The following is a 19,801-nucleotide window of genomic DNA, read 5'->3' on the forward strand; positions in this document are numbered from 1 at the left end:
CACTGCATCACGCCCAGAAGCCGGACGCTCATTGTCAAACTGAGCAGGGACCCGTCCCGAATGAGAAACCAGCAAGGCATGCCCCCCCCCCACTTCCCATGTGCCTTTGTGCTGCTGGCTCAGCTCGCTGGCTGGGTCCTTCAGAGGGCCAGGGGAGGCAGGGGGTGCAGCATGGCGTGTGGGTGGTGGGGGAGGCTGCCTGGGGCCCCGCGCTCGCTGCGGGGGGGGGGAGCCTGTACGATTCAGACAGCGACACACTCTTGCTCTCCTTTGCCTTTTATTTCTTTGTCCATCGTGGAACGGGCTGAGGGACGACGGCGGGGCAGGGGCGCCGGGGGGGGGGGGGGGGGGGCGGTCCCTCACTGGGGCGAGTTGAGGGTGGAGTTGGGCGAATCGGCTTTGGGACACCGGGGCGGCAGGGCCTTGTAGCTGTAATACTCCACCACCTGCTTCGGCACCTCGGCCAGCACGCACTTCGCCAGGGCCGTGGGCGAGGCCTGCAAGACAAAGGGCAGCCGTTGGTTCTGGGCCTCTCCCAGCCGCTCTCCAGCCAGCCGCTCCTCAGCACAGCCTCCCCTCCCCCCACTGCCCCCTTGTCCATGCATGGGCTCTGTCATTTCCCAGTGCTTCCCGCAACAGCATCTGAAGGGTTAATCCTGCCCAGTGGCTCTAGGTATCGCTGTGGCTGTAAGTCTCCAGGAGCTTCAATTACTGACAATCAGGATCAATTAGCCCTTGAAGTGCCCAAGCAGCTCAGATCTCAAGAGGGGCCAGAAATGCAAACTATAGATTTCCCCCTCCCCCCCCCAATTCCATCGCAGGAGATGCAGCTGCGCTGACCGTGAAGGACCCAGAGGAACCGTTCCCTCCATCTGTGGCTTCGCCCGCACACCCAGCTTCAGCTCAGCTTGATCAAGAGAGATTCCAGCATGGAGCCAGAGAAATCCATACACTGCGTCTCTGCCCCTTGGGGAGCCCAGCTGCTTAGATATTTGGCTAGTGCGGCTGGAGACCCTGGCCCGGCGGCTCTGGGGAAGAGCATTGACACGGGCAGAGACGTAGGCCAGGGCTCCCTGGTGGGGCATCTTGCTCACTGCCACCTTCCATGTGCAGGAAAACTCAGGGCAGCGTCGCCAGCAAAGCACCCGGCCACCCCCCCGTGCTACACACAGCGCCAGCGTCCCCGACACAGAGCACCACCCAGACACACCCCTGTGCTACACACAGCACCCGCATCCCCGACACAGAGCCCCACCCTGGCCCAGACACACACCCCCGTGCTACACACAGCGCCCGCGTCCCCGACACAGAGCCCCACCCAGACACACACCCCTGTGCTACACACAGTGCCCGCGTCCCCGACACAGAGCCCCACCCAGACACACCCCCGTGCTACACACAGCGCACGCGTCCCCGACACAGAGCCTGACCGAGACACACACCCCTGTGCTACACACAGCACCCGCGTCCCCGAGACAGAGCCCCACCCACACACACTCCCCCATGCTACACACAGCGCCCGCGTCCCCAACACAGAGCCTGACTGAGACACACACCCCTGTGCTACACACAGCGCCCGCGTCCCCGACACAGAGCCTGACCGAGACACACACCCCCGTGCTACACACAGCGCCCGCGTCCCCAACACAGAGCCTGACCGAGACACACACCCCCGTGCTACACACAGTGCCCGCGTCCCCGACACAGAGCCCCACCCAGACACACCCCCGTGCTACACACAGCGCCCGCGTCCCCGACACAGAGCCTGACTGAGACACACACCCCTGTGCTACACACAGCGCCCGCGTCCCCGACACAGAGCTCCACCCAGACACACCCCTGTGCTACACACAGCGCACGCGTCCCCGACACAGAGCTCCACCCAGACACACCCCCTGTGGGCTGTTTAAATGCCGTGTAGACATTTGGGCTCAGACTGGAGCTCGAGCTCTAAGACCCTGGCAGGAGGGAGGGTCCCAGAGCCGCACGTCTACACTGCAATTAAAGAGCCCCTTAGCGGGAGCCTGAGTCAGCTGCAGGGATCTAAGTGCAGTGTAGACACACCCTGTGGGGGTGAAACCAGACAATTGCTACACTCTGGAATGAACGCACACAGGACAACGATAAAAGAAAAAACCACCCCATCGCCTGTGGGTGAACACGGCTCACAAAGTGATCACGCTGCATGTGACCTCTCCGTCGTCAGCCCCAACGGAAACCTGCACAGTGCTTACATTCAGATCTCGGCTGGACACTACAATCATGGTCTTCACAAAGACACTGGCTTTTACAACACTAACCCCGCTTTCTGTCCTGTGACTGCAGGGCTGTCCCTTAGCCCCTTCACCTTGAATGGGCCCTTAGAATATGTGCTAACTGCTTATTCTAAACTATCGGTTTGATCTTGTATTTAGCCGGGACACACCACGGCTACACGACAGACCTATATCGGGAGAACTAGGTCGCTCGGGGATGTGAAAAATCCCCCAGTGCAGATAGCACTAGTGGCTGGGAGAGCTTCTCCCGCCAACACAGGTACTGCCTCTCGCGGGGTGGAGTAAGTGCGCCGAGCAGAGACCCTCTGCCATCGGTGTAAGCGCTGCACTGGTGCAGCTGTGTCGCTGAGCGTGAGGACACGTGGGCGCTCCGAGTACCTTTCCCCGCACTGACAAGGAGCTCCATGTAAATTGGAAGCTGGTCTCTCTCACCAACACCAGCTGGCCCCTCACCCACCTTGTCTCACCGCGTGTTTCAGCCTGGAGACCAGAGAGCAAAGCGGGTGTCTGGAGCCCCTTGGCTTACAGGTACCAGTGGGGTAAAGGCAGGGACGCCCCCTTCAGCCCCCTGTGATCCGCAGGAGCAGGAGAGTTTCCTTCGATGCACACAGCAAGGACATGGTTTTACTGAACAGGGAGAGAGGGCAGCCAGACTGTGACTGGGCCCATGGAGACCAAAGGGGGTGTGAGGAGAAGAGCCCTCGTGAGCTGCCTTCACCAACAGCACACCCCCTGAATCCTGCCCCTGTAGCCCTTGAGAGGGTCAGCAGACCAGCATGGCACCAGGCCACCCTCCCCTGGGAGCCCCGCGGTGCCAGGGCAGGCGGGAGAGGCCTGAGCCTCTCTGGTTTTGAGGAGGATACTGCCAGCGCCCTTCCTAGCCCTCCGAAGTGCATCTCTCTAGGTATTCCACAGCCCTCATCACTGAGCGCTGCCCCTTGACTTACCCTCACGGCACCTTGGGAGGGGTGGCAGTGCCACCAGCCCTGGTGATGGGGAAACTGAGGCACGGAGCCACAAAGGGACTCGCCCATAGCCAGTGATGGAGTCTGTGCCAGAGCCAGGATGTGACCCCAAGTCCCAGCCATGTGCCCTACCCACTAAACCATCCTCCCTGATGCCACAGTGACGGGCACGCCACAGACACGTGCGGTGGTCGCAGCCATGCGGTCATTACGGCAGCGGCTTCGGGGGCTGACTCACGTTCTTGAACTCTCTGAAGGGGACGAACTGCACGATGTCCCGGAGGACGGGCTCCCCCTTCGGGGAGCGCAGGACCCCGTCGTCCCCGTCCAGGATCTGCATGTCGGTGAAGTCCGCATTGCCCACCCCTACGATGATGATGGACATGGGGAGGTAGGAGGCCCGCACGATGGCCTCCCGCGTGTCTGCCATGTCGGTCACCACCCCGTCCGTCAGGATCAGCAGGATGTAGTATTGCTGTGGGGCAAAGGCGGGAGAGCGGCTATGGGTGACTGGGCAGAGCTGGGCTAGCCCCCCCCAGCCATCCCACTCGGGAGACCCCTGTCCCAGGCGGTGACCGATTCCTTGCTCCTCATCTAGCCCCGTCTTACGGCTGCTGGGCCCCGACTCCCCCAGCACCCCAGACACAGAGTGGGGTCAGCGCACAGGCTGAGGACGATGCATTAGCTGCCGTCATTAATTGATAGGCTCAGCCGGCGCTGTAAATGATTCAGTGAGCAAATAGCCAGGCAGGTCCCAGAAGAAAATGACATTTTCCTAAAACGCTCCACGTCCGCGGGTGTAAATAATTGACGGGATTTTAATGAAAGGCCCCCGCCCGCCCTGCCCAGTGCACGCACGCACACAGAGCCAGTCCATGGCAGACGCCCCGAGGCCAAGTGCCAGGTGAGCGGGGTGTTGCGTGGAGACTGCGATAACTGGCACCGCATCTCCGGAGCCAGGAATCTGCTCCGTGTATCCCTGTCACTCCACTGCCCCCCCCAAGAGCTCTGTGCAACCTCTGGCCTTTTCTTACTCGGCTGGCCTGGCCCAGTGACGCCACCCTGACCTGCCAGAAACAACACAGGCCCCGGAGGGTATTGGCTATTTATTCACAGCTGATCGAATGTTGCTGGAGGACAGGAGGACACCGCCTGAGCAGAGGGGAGAGGAGGCCTGTTCTGAGGAGCCCCTGGAACTCGGGATCTTCTAATAAGCACTTGGCTTCTGTCACATGCTCCAGGTCCACCAGGGCCGAGTGCGCCGGCTGTGCTGTGGAATGGGCCGATAATGTCCGTTCAGGCAGACGCCCTGCGTGTGAGGACTGGGCGCGTGCTGCCATGTTAAACGTTCCTGGCACGTGCAGCTGAGGTAGGAGCTGGCGTTCCTTCGATGGCCAGGGGCTAGCCCTGATGCCCAGCCAGCAGCCACGGGGCTGACAGTAGCAGTGCCGAGCCATGCTGGGCAGGACTGGCCTCTCCCTGCTAGGCCTGAGTCCCGAGTAATGGGCCTTCCCCACAGCCTGGAATGTCTCACTGAGGAAGCTTTCCCTGGCTCTCAGCTGCAGGTTCATGTTCTTTCACCCCATCTCTGCTCGGTGCACCCCCTCTTCCCCGCCACTAACTCCTGCTCCCGCCTGGTGCCTGCACTGTCGCAGGCTCTCCGAGGAGCAGACTCAGCATCCGCCACAGCTGTGCCCTTCCAGCTGAGGGGTGCAGAGTGAACTCAGCCTCCCAGCGCCCCGGGAGCGATACAACCCCAGGGGGCAGATGAAGAACATTTGCAAAGTGCCTCGCTGTCTTAGGAGCCAACGTCCCATTTGCCAACCTGGCATCGGACCCTCTCTGAGTCAATGGGCCGTAGTCGCTTTGACAATGTTACCCTAAGCGACTTGCCCCAGGCCACGGTAGCAGCCTGTCGCCGTGGGACTCAAACCCTGGAGAGATCACATGTGAAAGGAGTTAGGAGGGTCTCAGCCAGGTCCCTCACGTTGCAAACACCACACGCTATGGGCACAGCTGGCACTCTGTGCCCAGCCCAGGACTGTGCCCTCACAGAGCCGCATGGCAGAGGCTTACACAGCACAGCTGGACAGTCTACATCCAGGCAGAAGCAAGTGCCGGAGATCCCAGGCCCCTCGGCCTGCGGTGCAGGCAGCGCCGTAGGAACGGGGCAGGTACTCACAGAGGCCTCCTTCGTTCTCTCCTCCGCCGCCGCCACCCTGGCCACCTTGGAGATGATGGGGGACACGTTGGTGGGGCCGTAGAGCTGGATTTTCGGCAGGCAGTTCTGGTAGGATTCCACCACGCCCTGAATTCCTAGTGGGGGACATCAAATCGGGTGAGGAGCCGCCCAGCCCAGCAATTCCACGGCCCAGGGCTGCTAACCTCTCCCTGCCCATCCCCAGTGAGGACACTAATGAGGCAGGTCCAGGCTCCACTGCCCGGCTCCACCCACATGCCCAGCAGACAGGCTGCATCCATTCCTCGTGGGGGCACTGACAGCGGTCAGCGAGCAGGCCAGGGCAGCCTCGGGAGGAGGCCCCCGGATTGGAACATGGTCCATTTCCAGCGCAGAGGCAGGAGGGGAAGCGTCCGTGCTCAGCAGGGAGAGAGGGGGTGGGAACAGGGCCGTCGAGGGCAGCAGCACACCGGCCCACAGCCCCCTCCACACACAAGGGCTAGACGGGGTGAGGCCTGGCTGCCCCCCCGGGGCCTTGGCACGATGTGGAGTGGGCTGGCTCTCACTCCGCTGCCAGCCTCTTACCTTCACACTCGTCATCGTCTGGATTGAAGTTGATGGCGAAATCATGGGAAACCTACCAGAGAGCAGAGAATGAATCTGGGGGGGCTCCCGGCCCCTCATAACCACCCCACTGCCCCTTTGTGTGCAGTGAGGACACGTCTCTAGCCCTGCCTCTCGCCTCCCCTGGCTGGACTCTGGCTAAAGGGCAAACAACGCAGGGGCTGTTCCTGCCTCCTCGTGCGAAGCCCTCGCACCGCTTGGCCTCAGCCCTCCCCGGCACGTGCTCTGGAGACCACATTTAGTCCTGTCATTTCACTGGGGGGCCTTTGTCTGCTCTGCTCTATAGAGATGGCAGGTGCCGTCGACGGGACGTGTCGTGTCAGGGCTGCGCGCTGCTCCCCGGGACGGAGCCTACTCGGCAGTGCCAGCGAGAGGGAGGCCTGCCCAACTGAATCCATCCAAAACCCTCCACGCCCTGAACAGGGGGAATCAAGGCAGGCGAGCTGGGAGCAGCTGAGGCAAGCGGGAGCTGCCCAGCCTGGCCTGCCAACATCACCGCCCTGGACAGGAGTCTCCCCTACCCCCGCTCCTCAGTCCATCACCTTCCCCTACCTCCGCTGCTCAGCCCCCCTATAGCCTCTCCTGCATCTCACTCCCTGTAGCCTCCTCCGCCCTACACTCCTCAGCCCCCGTAACCTCCCCTACCCCCGCTCCTCAGCCCCGTAGCCATCCCATCCCCCACCATGCTGCTCCTCAAACCCCTCCCCCCCATCCTGTTTCTTACCCTGCAGGGGTCTTACCTCGTACTTGGGTGGGATCCTTGCACCAAACCCTAAGGCGGAGAATTTCTTATCGCTGGAAGGAAGCAGATGTCAGAAGCTCCCACCTGCTCCGGTGCCCCAGCACCCAAAGCGCCCCCACCCCTATAAAGGGATCCCCAGGGAGTGAGGGGCCCAGACAGGGCACAATGAACCCTGACGCAGACCGTCCAGCCGGCAACCCCGGCCCCTCCCCGCTCGGTGTCTGCAACAGACCCCTCTGCCCCAGGAGCCCCCCGGAATGGACCATACCATGGTAAGCTGCAGGGACTCCTGCCGGGCCCGGCCCCACCTGGCATGGGGGTGCCCGGGGAGCACTCAGTGTATCACCCGACCTCCCCCGCACTGGGAGGGGCCCATCCCGGCGAGCTCCCAGCAGTGGAAGGGCTTGGCAGCTGGGGGAGTGGGCCAAGCTGGGGCACTGCTCGCTGGGGCAGCAGGGGGGTGTCTGGGACCTTGTCATTTCTGTGTGACAGAGTCTACAAAAACCCAGAGAGGAAGAGCCGGCCCAGACGCAGGTGTGTGTGTGTGTGTGTGTGTGTGTGTGTGTGTGTGTGTGTGTGTGTGTGTGTGTGTGTGTGTGTGTGTGTGTGTGTGTGTGTGTGTGTGTGTGTGTGTGTGTGTCCAGGGGTGGGGCTAGCCAGACGGGCCAGGCACAGACAGAGCCCAGGGCTGTCTCACCTGTCGTAGTCCTGGCAAATCTCTCCCACTGCCACCAGGGCCTTCAGGTACTCGTTGGGCTGGTAGGGGTTGATGTAGTGGAGGGAGCAGCTGTTCCGGGGGTCTCCGTTCGACGCCGTGAAGTCAATAGCCACCTGGGAGCGGAAGGCAGGCGGTCAGCAGAGCCAGCGGCAGGCATAGCTGGGTATCCGAGAGCGGCAAAGCCACACCCTGCGCTGAACAGACCCCTGAGGCTGCCAGGCAAGGGCCTATGCAGGGGTCCGAGGAGCTGCGCCCCTTCCAGCCCACCTGGCTGCTCCCCCAGGGATCTCTGGCCACCGTCCTGCTCCCTGATCCCTGATGCCGTCAGCCTCGGCCCAGCCTCCAGCAAGGGGCAGGCAATTCGAATGGGAACCAGCTGCACCCCTTTGCTGTGGGGAGCCCCGAAGTGCCCCCGACACGCCTTGTCTGCACGCTTTTTAATACGCACCGTCAGCCACTGCGAGCGGACATTGGGTATTGGGCATTAGCCATCGGCAATACGTTCCGCGATGTCGTTCTGCCCCTCCCGCCCAGGATCTCAGAGCGCTTCGTCTCCAGCCCCGGGTTCACTGCTATCCCCCAGGGACAGACAGGGGAACTGGCCGCCCGGAGAGACGGGAGTTGCCCAAGCGCACCCAGAGAGGCAGCGGCACGGACGGCAGAAGGGCTCCCGTCACATCAGTGCCAGCCCAGGCACATGCCGCAAGTACCCAGAATTCTGCAGGAAAGTCTGTTGAGATCTTTCCTCGGGCTCTCCGACATTCCCAGGGAGCCCCGGCCAGCGGCAGAACCAAGGAGCTCAGAGAGTTGATGGAAGCACCCTCTGCCCACCCAGGGGCACACAGCCAAGCCCACCCACCAGCCCTGGACTCACAAAGCAGGTAGCGGGGAGCATCCAGCAGTAAAAGGCTTTGCTAACATCCCCCCACTCTGTGACATCCTCCCGGCACCTCCTCGGTCATGGACATTAGCCCAGGGTGCACCGTGGTTTGCAATGGGGGGGTGGGGGTGATGCCGCATGCGAGGTTGGCACCGGTGACAGAGCAAGTGGCAGGAGCATTGGGGAGGAATTTTCTAAAAGTTCCTGCAAACTTCTTTCATTGCTGCTCGGAAGGGACAGGCGGCCAGCAGGACTGGGCTAAGCCAGCCAGCGTTTCTGCCCCGCCGTTCCCCTTCAAGCCATGTCACGGAGTGATGGGACATGATGTCTCACAACATGACAGGCCTTGCTCCCGGGACCAACCACCACTCTCGGCTTGTCTCATGCGGCGGAGCAGAGCCAAGCAGCCTGCTTCCCGCACATTGCGGGTCTGACTCACTCCGGGGAGAAGATGCTTTTGCAATCTGGAGGCTGGTTGTTTTTTCATTTTTAATGAGGAATCTGTGCAAAGTACCAGCAAAGGTCTAACAGCAGGGAATGCAAAACGCTAAGGAGCAGAGGGAAGGAGCCTGGCTCATGCCCAGCACCAGAGTGTGACAGAGACTCAGGTGCAAAGCCAAGGAAGGAGGATGTTTTTAGGGACTGATATGCATTTGCATGTGCAAAAAACTATGCACACCCATGCGCTTAATTGACGTGTGCAGTTGTACGCACAACTCAGCTAGCTGCACGTGCAGCAGGTCGTTTAAATGCACCACTACCCAGCTGTGTGTGCATGTGCAGTTATTGCACATCCCAGGCCCCTACAGTCTGCGGGGAAAGAAGCTCACTAGTTGTGTTTTAAGGAATAGGACTGGAGTATGAAAAAGGAAACTGCACCATGACTGGCTCTGAGGTGTCAGTAGCCCTTGAGAAGCCACTTAGAACCTTACTGGACTCAGAGAGTTAAACACTGCATCTGCGTCCCGCCTTCCTCTAGCAAACTGAATCTCAGGGAGGGGGGGACCTGCGCCAGGGTCCAAGCAGGGGCTCTGGACTGCTGCTGGCTGCACAAGGGACGTCCAGTTCGAACTCACCTCCTGCATGGCTGATTGTGGCGGCTACGCCCTGAGGTTCTGGGGAGCTCAGTGAGGTGTTAATGGATGACTGTGGCCAAGCAGGAGCGGTGCCGACCGCTGAGCCAGCAGTTAAACGGCGTGGGGCAGGTTCACTGGTACGTTCTGGCTGTGTTGCCCCAGTCCAGCCAGGGAAGCAGCTGTAAAATCAGCCCCACTCGCCCGTTCATCAGGGTTTATGGCTGCTGTGGACTGCAGCCAGCGTGCACCTGGCCCCGTGCTTTTCTTGTTAGTCATGTAACGCTGCGCTGTCCCTCCCAGGCACACACAGCGAGGCAGAGACGGGAGCCGTGCGTCTGCAGGGCCGGGAGCTTGGGGGATCACATATTTCTCTTTGGGCATGAAGCTACGAACCCTTCCAAATGCCCCTGCTGGGGGCCCGTTAACAGCAGGGCATGGCCGAGGAGCAGCTCGTTGGTGCACTTTGCCGTTCATTTCCTTACGGGTGGAACGACCCTGTGCTGATACAGGGTGCGGGATGGGCAGGCCTGGAAGCCTAATGATCCCGAAGCTGGCAGAGGGGAGCTCACGCTCTATGCCCACGCAGCCCTCGGCCCCTCCATGTGCCGTGGAGATCTTCCCCCCAGGAACCAGACAGCGGCCCACCAAACACGTGTCCCATTGGCCGCCATAGCATGCCCCATCTCCAGCCTCCTGCCCCATCGGCTCCCCGGGACGGGCCTGAGCAGCATCAGCTCCTGTGCGAGGTTCGAAGACTTCTGTCCTGGGACCTAGGACGAGGTTTGCTCCGGGCTCGCTGCTCATCCCGCCATCCCCGCCGCGGAGGGAGTGTCCCTTACCGTGAAGTGGATCTGGCATCCGCCCATGATGTAATCCAGGAAGGAGTAGACCCTGTGGAGCTTCCAAACAAAGGCCGTGTTAGCCAGCCCCTAACAGCACAGCCCAGAGCTCTGCTGGCCGGCCAGCCTCTCCCAGGCAGCGATCCAGGCATAAGCAGCCCGGAAGGACAGACACGAGCGGAGCATTCTGCACTGCCAGACACACGGGGACACAGCAGCCGCCCGCCGGGTGCTGGGAGCCAAGGAGGCTGCAGCAAGGGAAGGGATATGGATACAGCGGGACATGTCGGTGTCACCGAGCCCGGACAGAGCTCGCCTAGTGTGACGAAGCAGGGAGCGGGGCAGATTTGACCTGGGAATGTTGCAGGGAAGTTGCATTGGGGATGGTAACCTGAGCCAGGAGGGGGTTGGGAGAAGTGACACCTTCTGCCCGGGACACTGAACAAAGGAGAGGGGAGAAAGCTGCTGGAGGAGTTTTTAGTTTCAGTTTGGGCTGGGTGGTGCAACGCAGGGAACCCCAAGCTGGGGTCTAAGCTCCCTAAACCCCCCAGAAGGACTTGATTGAGGGGTTCTGGTTGTACCTACACGCTCTGCTTGGGACTGTGTTCCTGTCGTCTAATAAACCTTCTGTGTTACTGGCTGGCTGAGAGTCCCGGTGAATCGCAGGAAGAGGGGTGCAGGGCCCTGACTCCCCCACACTCCGTGACACCTAGTCACTGCTCCTTTACCAAACAGCCTCTGAGGAGGAGTATGTCCTGCAGGCTTGTCCGACCAGCCCCCTTCCCCATAGTACAAAGGCGCTTTTGCCTCCTGCTAGTCCCTCTGGCATCGAGGGGCCAGGACAGGCGAGGGGCACTGAGTCACCGCTGGGCACGGGGCAGCTTCCCCTGGGGTCACCACAGGGCGCTGCAATACAGGGCAAAAGCGCTGATATGAGAGCGCCAGGAAACGCCAAGGGCAGGCTCGGCCCGGCTCCCGGCTCACCTTCAGATCCAGTAAGATGACCACGCCTGAGTTCTTGTAATTTCGTTTCTTGATTTTGTACTTTGGGTTCATGCAGTCCCACTGGACCTTGGAGCACAACAGAGAGAGCAGCGGAGATCTGTGATCTGCGGACGAGCAGCCCTGGAGCTCAGCCAGAGGCACCCAGCACCGCAACACGCAGCGCCCCCGCGCATCCCCGCAGGCACACGCCAGTCACACGCCCAGACTGTGCACCGGGCAAACAGCGACCCCCAGAGCTGGTCAGACAAGGGGAAATCTGTGTCGCAAAACAGCTCAAAAACCCTGGAACATTTGGGGGGGTTGGTTTGATAGTTTGAGGATTTTGCCTTTTCTCATTTTAAACGTCAAGAAAGGGGGAGAAAAGAAAAAAAAACAAACACCACAAAACAAAAACAACCCATTTTTGTTTTAGTTTTCCTAGATTCCCCCCCCCCCAAAAAAAACGGAAAAATTTGAAGCCACCACTTTGGGGACAATTGTTGAAAGTCGGCCAATTTCACGGAAACAGTTTTGACCCAACCTGTGACCAGCTCGGGCGAATACCCAGCACACACACACGGAACGGCTGAGACACCTCACGTGCATCGTCACCAGCAGCCGGCCCACCTGGACACCCAGATCCAGATGCGTAGGGTCCCCCCCCCCACAACAAACCTTGTTCTCCCCACTTGCTTTCTGCATTTCCTCAAACGTGGTGTAAAACTCTCCGATGAAGTCGTGTTTTCCCCGGGAGTCGTAGTCCCAGACCACACACTGTAAGGAGAGGAGCTCAGCTCAGCCAGAGGGTCCCCCCCCCTCTAGGGAGGGGCCTTTCCCAGCCCCCACCATTCCCCCTCCACTCACCCTGGACCGTCGCGGTGGATACGCTGCCTGACTGACCGCCTGTGCATGCAGCATGGTGTCCTCCCTCCAGCCCTGGGCTATACAGACATTTCAGAGGAAGGGCCCAATGCACCTGGACAGCTATGTAAGCACACGGGGGGGGGGGGGGGGGGGCACTTGCCCTTCTTGGGGGCCGGTTCAGGTTCTGAAGCAGGAGGACCGAAGGCCCTGGTCATGTGTCTGTGTGTTAGTGTCACTGCAGAGGCTACACTCACAAACACATGGGTGTCCTGTGGCAGTGAGTTCCACAGGCCAAGCCTATGTTGCATCAGGATGCATTTCCTCTGATCCATCGTGCCTAGGTTGCCTTTGACCTTGGGGGCAAGTTGCACTGTGACGGGGCCGGTCCCCCTTGCAGGAGACTCAGTGAGGTGGCCCCTTTCAGCTCCCCCGAGGGCGGAGTCTACTCAGGGCTTCCCCCCTTCCCTTCCTCACCCTCAGCTTCCTCTTCTCCTCACAGCTGCACAGCGAGTTCAGAGAGACCTTGAACGGTTCCCACACGGGGCTCAGGTTGTTCTTGACCACCTGTAAACACAAGGGGGCAGCGTGAACGTGCTGCATACGGCCTCTTGGGGCACCCCTGGGCGATGAGCAGGGTGCCCGCTGGGCTTCCATCTGCCAGAGGCCCAACGAGCTTTGCAAACAGCCCTGAGTGGCCCTTGCCCCCCTCCCAACCCCTGCGGGCACTGAGGCACAGAGAGGGGAGGGGGTTGGTGAAAGGAAGGAGGGGGGAAGGGTCAATTTCTCCTTGTTTTAAGATCCAAGGGGGTTTGGATCTGTATTCACCAGGAGTTGGTGAAAGGAAGGAGGGGGGAAGGGTCAATTTCTCCTTGTTTTAAGATCCAAGGAGTTTGGATCTGTATTCACCAGGGAATTGGTGAGAGGTTTCTAAAAGCTTCCCAGGGTAGGGAATGGTGGCAGCGGACCAGAACTAAGCTGGTAGTTAAGCTTAGAAGTCCTCATGCAGGCCCCCACACTTGTACCCTAAAGTTCAAAGTGGGGATACAGCCTAAAGTTCAAAGTGGGGATACAGCCTTGACCTGGACCCGCCCAGGGTCATGCAGGATCCAGGCAGTCCCATGCCCAGCCCTGTGCTCTAGACACTAGACCCTGCTCCGGCAGGGGGAGGCGCTAGGTAGCCATGCCCTAGAGGAGAGACTCCCTGGACCGGCATCCAAGCTGCTACTGCCCCTCTCGCCTCTGTCTCTCCCCTCCCTGCAGGCTCCCACCGCCCTGGTGCCAGGAAGGGAACGGCGGGGCCCAGGCGACAGGCGGGGCGGACAGCACCTGACAGTGTAATAGCTCTGCTAGGTGCCTAATCCTCCTAGGCCCCCCATCAGGGAGGCGTGAGCAGAGCAGCAGCAGGCACTTCCATGGTGCGCGGCCAGCACAGGGAGCAGCGGGGGCCCGTCACTCATCCCCTCTTCCCTTCCCAGGCAGAGCCCATTACGGCTCCGGGGGGCCCTACTCTGCCGGGGAGCAAGAGGAGCTGGCGGGGGAGGGTCCTCTGGCAGCACGGAGCCGCGGGGAACTTTCCGGGCACGGCGCGTCCTCTCCAGCGGGGGGGAGCTGCCTGGGGTGACAAGCACCTCGCGGCTGGGGGCTGGAGCAGGGGGCCGGGGCACAGGGGTGAGGGATCCAGCCTCCCTGCCAGCCCCTCCTCCGCCCACCGCATCACCCCATCCCCACCAGCCCCTCCTCCACCCCCTCACCCCATTCCCGCCTGCCCCTCCTCCACCCACCCTCATCCTTCCTGTCCCTGCCAGCCCCTCCTCCGCCCACCGCATCACCCCATCCTCACCAGCCCCTCCTCCGCCCACCGCATCCCCCCATCCCCACCAGCCCCTCCTCCGCACCCCCATCACCCCATCCCCACCAGCCCCTCCTCCATCCCCCCATCCCCCCATCCCCGCCAGCCCCTCCTCCGCACCCCCATCCCCCCATCCCTGTCAGCCCCTCCTCCGTCCCCCCCATCACCCCATCCCCACCAGCCCCTCCTCCATCACCCTATCACCCCATCCCCACCAGCCCCTCCTCCACCCACTCCCATCCCTTTGACCCCCACCCCTGTCGCTGCCCACCCTTGTCTCCCCATTCCCTTCCCCCTGGGGTGGCAGCGGGCGGCTCCTTGGAGGCTCTGCCCGCGGCGGGGACCCACCTCGGTGCGGTACACCAGCTGCTCACTCCCGTCGTCGTTGATCCGGTAGATCTCCAGGAAAGGATCCGACTTGCTGAAGAGATCCTGCCGGGCGGGTGGGCAGAAGGGCACGGTGAGCTCCACAGCTGGGGTTGCCCTCCCGCTCCGGGCAGGGCCAGCTCAGAGCAGCAAACCAACCTCCGGGCCATCTCCCCCGATACCCGCCAGAAAGGGGCACGTCCTCCCAGGCGGAAAGGACCAGCCTCTGAACCAGCCCTGCCCGGGATGGGGGCTCTGAGCACCCAGGGGCCACTGTGCCTACCCTCCACGCTCAGGCCTGTCGCAGCAGGCGGCTCCCTCGCCCCTGCCCGGCGAGGCCCTGCTCCCTGCCACGGCCACGCTGGGCTCCGTCCCCGTCTCTGCCTTGTGCCCACTCTGGCTCTGGCCCCAGCCTGTGGCTCCTGCATTCTCACTGCACCTCCTCTGCCCGGCCAGCCTCTCTCGTGCTGTGCCCGCAGCAGCCTGCCCCGATGACTTCCAGCCCTTGGCTATCGCTGAACTGCCCCCCAGCATCCCTGCCAGCCCGTGCTCTCCCAAGGGGCTCCGGGGAGTGGGGCTGGGAGAGGGAGCTCTTTCACCCCGGCGGGTGTGGGGAGCCCTTTGGACAGCTGGGTGGGGCTCGATCGGGACAGTGGCACCAGCACAACCCCCCGTCTCAGGGGGCAGGCTCAGCGGAGGGACAGAGTTCCATGTGTCCCGTCGCTGGGCAGGGCCACGGCCCGCTGACCAGGCTGCTGAGGGGCGAGCTGGCCTGGCCGCTCCCATCGCGCGCTCTGCCGGGGGCAGCTCCAGCCTCCCCCAGTAGCACCCAAGCGTTGGAAAGGTGCCAGAGGGGCGCCGGGGCCAGTCGGCAGCCACGGCTCCCAGCTCTCAGCAAATAACCACACTGGCTCCTCCGCGCGGCCATTCCCAGGCTGCACCCCGCCCGATCCGGGTCTCAGCAAAAGCAGAGCGGAGTCTCTTGGCCAACCCCAGCGGCAAGCACAGGTACCTTGTCGTCCAACTTCTTGGCCCGGAACGCCAGCTCCACATAGCCGTTGTTGCCGGAAATCTCCTCTGACAGCACCTGAGGGGAGAGCGCCAAGGGGCTCTCAGAGACAGGTGGCCGGGCACAAGGTCTGGGGAGAAACTCGCCCAGTCCTGGCTGCCTGTTGGAGCCACCACGCACAGAGCACAGCTGTGAGGTACTGGCAGCGATGTGTGTGTCAGGCCGGGCGGCAGGGCACGGAGAGGCCGTTGTGCACATGCCACGCGCCAGGCCGGGCAGCAGGGCACGGAGAGGCCGTTGTGCACACGCCACGCGCCAGGCCGGGCAGCAGGGCACGGAGAGGCCGTTGTGCACACGCCACGCGCCAGGCCGGGCAGCAGGGCACGGAGAGGCCGTTGTGCACACGCCATGCGCCAGGCCGGGCGGCAGGGCACGGAGAGGCCATTGTGCACACGCCACGCGCCAGGCCAGGCGGCAGGGCACGGAGAGGCTGTTGTGCACACGCCACGCGCCACGCCGGGCGGCAGGGCACAGACAGGCCGTTGTGCACGCGCGCCAGGCCGGGCGGCAGGGCACGGAGAGGCCGTTGTGCACGCGCGCCCGGCAGGGCATGGAGAGGCCGTTGTGCACACACCACGCACCAGGCCGGGCGGCAGGGCATGGAGAGGCCGTTGTGCACGCGCGCCTGGCCGGGCAGCAGGGCACGGAGAGGCCGTTGTGCACGCGCGCCAGGCCGGGCGGCAGGGCACGGAGAGGCCGTTGTGCACGCGCGCCTGGCCGGGCAGCAGGGCACGGAGAGGCCGTTGTGCACGCGCGCCAGGCCGGGCGGCAGGGCACGGAGAGGCCGTTGTGCACGCGCGCCAGGCCGGGCGGCAGGGCACGGAGAGGCCGTTGTGCACGTGCGCCAGGCCGGGCGGCAGGGCACGGAGAGGCAGCAGGGGCCAGGGGCCGCCATCCCAGCACACTCTTTAGTGTGTTCTCCATCGCGTTCAAAGAGCACAATTCCTGTGCTGCACGGAGTGGGTGTCCCAGCAACGCCCATACACCAGCTGGCGGGGCTGGACTCTGGGGAATGAATGTGGATTCCCTGTAGCCGAGGACCAGTGATGAGAACCTGGGTTCTAGGGACTGACCCCTCCCCTGAGCCACGTCTGCCAGCCTGGGGAGATGGCGGGGGCAGATCAGGGCTAGTCTGCGCAGGGTGGGACGGGCTGGGGGGCAGGAGGAGACGGGCAATGGGAATTCGGCCCCTGCAGCAGCAGGATCTTCAGCACAGACCTGGCTGGTTGTGAGCCATACCAGAGCTCCGGAGGACGTGGCAGGACCCCTCTCTGGGGCAGGTGGGGGGCAGCAGCGTTAGAAATACGAAGAGCTCCAGACTGGGGGAGCAGAGCACCGGGCAGCTCTCTAGAGACAGCTCCTGCCCACAGAGTGCCAGGCTCCAGAGCCCGTCAAACGGGTACATGTGCCTGAGGGTTTCCTGGCAGAGCCGTGTGGCACCGAGGCAGCCAGAGCAGGGCACGGTGCGGCTCTAGGGGCTGCCCCTCCCTGTCCTTTTCCAAAGGGAACGGCCCAAGCAGGCCCAGCCGAACGCGTTCCCCCCTCCCTGCAGGCTGCATGAGCAGCAGGACCGCTAGGAAGTGTAGAGCCGGACCGAGCCGGCCACACTCACCGTGATGGTGGACTTGCCGGCGTACTTCCCGTACTTGAGAAACAGCGGCTTGGTCACCCGCTTCTGGGCCACGATCTGGAAGGGAAGATGATAGCATGAGTCGGGGGGGAGGGAGCCGTGGGCCCACGCGATGCCCTGGGGATGGGGGCAGGGGACCCATGGGCCCATGCGACACCGTGCGGGTAGACACGGCCACGCCAGTCTCCCCAGGGGAGATGGTGGCCCTGGAGTCGCGCTGGAGCATGAGCGGCCTCAGGAGACACGTTGCCATGGGAGTTGTCTCGGGAGAGACGTTAGCGTGACTGGGCTCAGGGGACACGGTGCGTGAGTCACTCGGGGGACACGAGTCATCCCGGAGGACGTCAGCACGGGCGCCAGTGACCCCCTGCGGATGGAACTAGCGCTGGGCCAAGCCTGTGCCGCACGCTGAGCTCCCCGGCCCGGGCAAGGGCTCGCCAGCAATTCCCAGACTGCAGGGGAGGGCCTGGGGCTGCCAGGCTGCGGTTTCATGGACAGTGCTTGGCCTTTACAGACAGTCAGTGCTCAGACGTGCCAAGCAGCGGGACTTCCTGAGAGCGCTGAAATCGCTCCCTTCTCCTGGAGCTCAGAGCCATCCCTACTACGTCAAGTTCTCCCCAGCCCTGGCCACGTTAACCCGCAGCCAGGGCCGGCTCCAGGGTTTTGGCCGCCCCAAGCAGCCAAAAAAAAAAAAAAAAAGCCATCTGCGGCGGCAATTCGACGGGAGGTCCTTCTCTCCCAGGTGGAGTGAGGGACCGTCCGCCGAATTGCCGCCGAATACCTGGACGTGCCGCCCCTCTCCGGAGCCGCCGCCCCAAGCACCTGCTTGAGAAGCTGGTGCCTGGAGCCGGCCCTGCCCGCAGCATCATCCCTCCGCTTTCCTCTCAGCCCTGGGGATTTCCAGTCCCACCGGCAATGCCATTAGAGACTATCTGGGGCTTCCCCGGCCCTGGGAGATCAGCGTCCTCGGCCGGGAGCGCTCAGAACTCCCACTCCTAGGGCGTGCCGCTGATCGCAATGACAATATCCTGCAACGTGCAAATATGGCGGCGATACGTTTCTGGCACCGCTAAGCCCTTCTGCAGGCCGCCCTGAGCCACCTTCCCAGGCCAGGAATGGAGCAGCCCCGCGCCCGGGAGCAGAGAACGGTCGAATGGCAGGATTCCCCCCCCCAGGAAACACCGCAGCCCTGCTGGGCCACAGCCTGGGGACAGGCGAGAGGAGTGGCTCCCAGGGGACAGCCAGGGCGAGTACCTGGCCCACGGTGCACTCCATGCCCCCCAGGAAGTCGTCATCGTGTGTCCCGAGGCTGGAGTGCCCGTGACTGTCGTACACCTCGAACCGCAGCTTCTGCACTTCCTCAAAGTAATAGTCCACCGTGAAGACCTTGGAGAAGACGGGGTGCAGGTTGCTCTTGATGATCTCGCTCCTGTCCACCTGGAGGCCAGAGGAGAATCAGGGCCCAGCCCAGCAGCCCTGGAGACCGAGGGCCTCTCCTGATCCACCCAGCAGCCCTGGCAATAGCAGTGCAAGCTCCCCGCTCTCCTCACCTCACAGGGTGCCCCCGCACCCGCCCACAGGGCTGGGGCGCCGTCTCCAGGCCCCGAGCCTCTGCCGCGGAGACTGTCAGCTGGTGCCAACTGGCGTGGTGGGCTCAGAGATGGAGCCCCCTGTTCCCAGTGGGGAGACCACTGCCTCTTTTCACCCACAAGGCAGGGCCCTCAGGCCTACAGCCCTGTCCTGGGGGCGGGCAGGGTTCTGCACAGCACTAGGGCTCTGGCGCTCCGGATAAGATGGCCCCGTTACGAGCCGGGGGAGGGTTTTCCTAGCTCCCAGCACCACAAACTCCCCCTGGGCATGGAGAGTCCAACACCACCACTTGAGGGTGCTCTGCCAGGCGGTTGGGGAGGACGGGGGCAGTAGGGGGCACTATTCTGCCCTTTGTAATGTCCAAAGAGAAGCATATTTTTTTCCGCCGCCTCTTCCCGGCAGACGAGCAGCGACTGGTTCTCCACGTGTCAGACCTGGATGGCACCAAGATGAACCCAGTCCCTGTTCAGGGTCAGGGCCTGCAGCCCCAGCGCCCCGAACCAGCCCTTGGCATTGTGTGGGCACGGCTCTGACAAGGGGCTTTGTTCTTTAACTGCTGCCGAAAACATGGCAGGGGGAGCAAGGCTTGAAAACGTAGGTTTTGGTAGGGTCTACACAAATAGCCATTTTTAAAACACGTCTCAGTTTTCGAACGGCAGAATTCTTGGAAATGCCCTGCACCGAGGGCTTTTCCCCTCCCAAGATCCCAAGCTCTACATTTGTTTTTAACGCCGTTCTAAAAACAATTTGAACGTAGGTAAAACGCAGGAGCCAAATCAAACCTTCGGCTCCGTCCCTCCCGCAGGAGCAAACCCAGCATTTGTATGAACTGCCGTGAACGAACCCCAGAGCTCACACCGAGAGAGGGATTAACTCTAGGCTGCCACTTTCTCTTGCTGCCCCCATATTCCCGGCTTGGCGGCGGCTGGGCCGTGCCCCGACGTCCCCTCTGACAGGCAAGCTGGCTTCACACTGGGAGGCTTTGCCATCCCCCTCCCAGGAAGCCAGAGCAGGGCCCAGGCCCGGCCGAGTTACTAGCCACCCCGGGACATCAGCAGCTCCAGAATCCCAGAAACCTGCACTTTTAAGGTGTGACAAAGTGGGACTGTTCTTAATGTTTTCGTCAGTTTCCCCTATGCAGTTCTTAAGT

At 62.5% G+C, this 19,801-nt stretch overlaps 1 protein-coding gene across 1 annotated transcript in view; it reads right to left on the minus strand.

Annotated features, from left to right (window-relative positions):
* Nucleotides 1-359: 359 nt before the first annotated feature.
* CPNE7 (copine 7) overlaps nucleotides 360-19,801 on the minus strand; it is a 36,322-nt gene continuing 16,880 nt past the window's right edge. Inside the window, exons 2-15 of the mRNA XM_065416537.1 lie at nucleotides 18,316-18,498; nucleotides 17,044-17,118; nucleotides 15,375-15,449; nucleotides 14,345-14,428; nucleotides 12,622-12,711; nucleotides 11,959-12,057; nucleotides 11,284-11,370; nucleotides 10,300-10,359; nucleotides 7,484-7,617; nucleotides 6,785-6,839; nucleotides 6,006-6,057; nucleotides 5,424-5,557; nucleotides 3,480-3,716; nucleotides 360-497 (exon numbers count right to left, since the gene is read on the minus strand). Coding sequence (XP_065272609.1) covers nucleotides 360-497; nucleotides 3,480-3,716; nucleotides 5,424-5,557; nucleotides 6,006-6,057; nucleotides 6,785-6,839; nucleotides 7,484-7,617; nucleotides 10,300-10,359; nucleotides 11,284-11,370; nucleotides 11,959-12,057; nucleotides 12,622-12,711; nucleotides 14,345-14,428; nucleotides 15,375-15,449; nucleotides 17,044-17,118; nucleotides 18,316-18,498 — 1,503 coding nt within the window. The remainder of the gene's footprint in view (nucleotides 498-3,479; nucleotides 3,717-5,423; nucleotides 5,558-6,005; nucleotides 6,058-6,784; nucleotides 6,840-7,483; nucleotides 7,618-10,299; nucleotides 10,360-11,283; nucleotides 11,371-11,958; nucleotides 12,058-12,621; nucleotides 12,712-14,344; nucleotides 14,429-15,374; nucleotides 15,450-17,043; nucleotides 17,119-18,315; nucleotides 18,499-19,801) is intronic.

This window comes from Emys orbicularis, chromosome 14 (genome assembly GCF_028017835.1).
Source record: "Emys orbicularis isolate rEmyOrb1 chromosome 14, rEmyOrb1.hap1, whole genome shotgun sequence".
Lineage (NCBI taxonomy): Eukaryota > Metazoa > Chordata > Testudines > Emydidae > Emys > Emys orbicularis.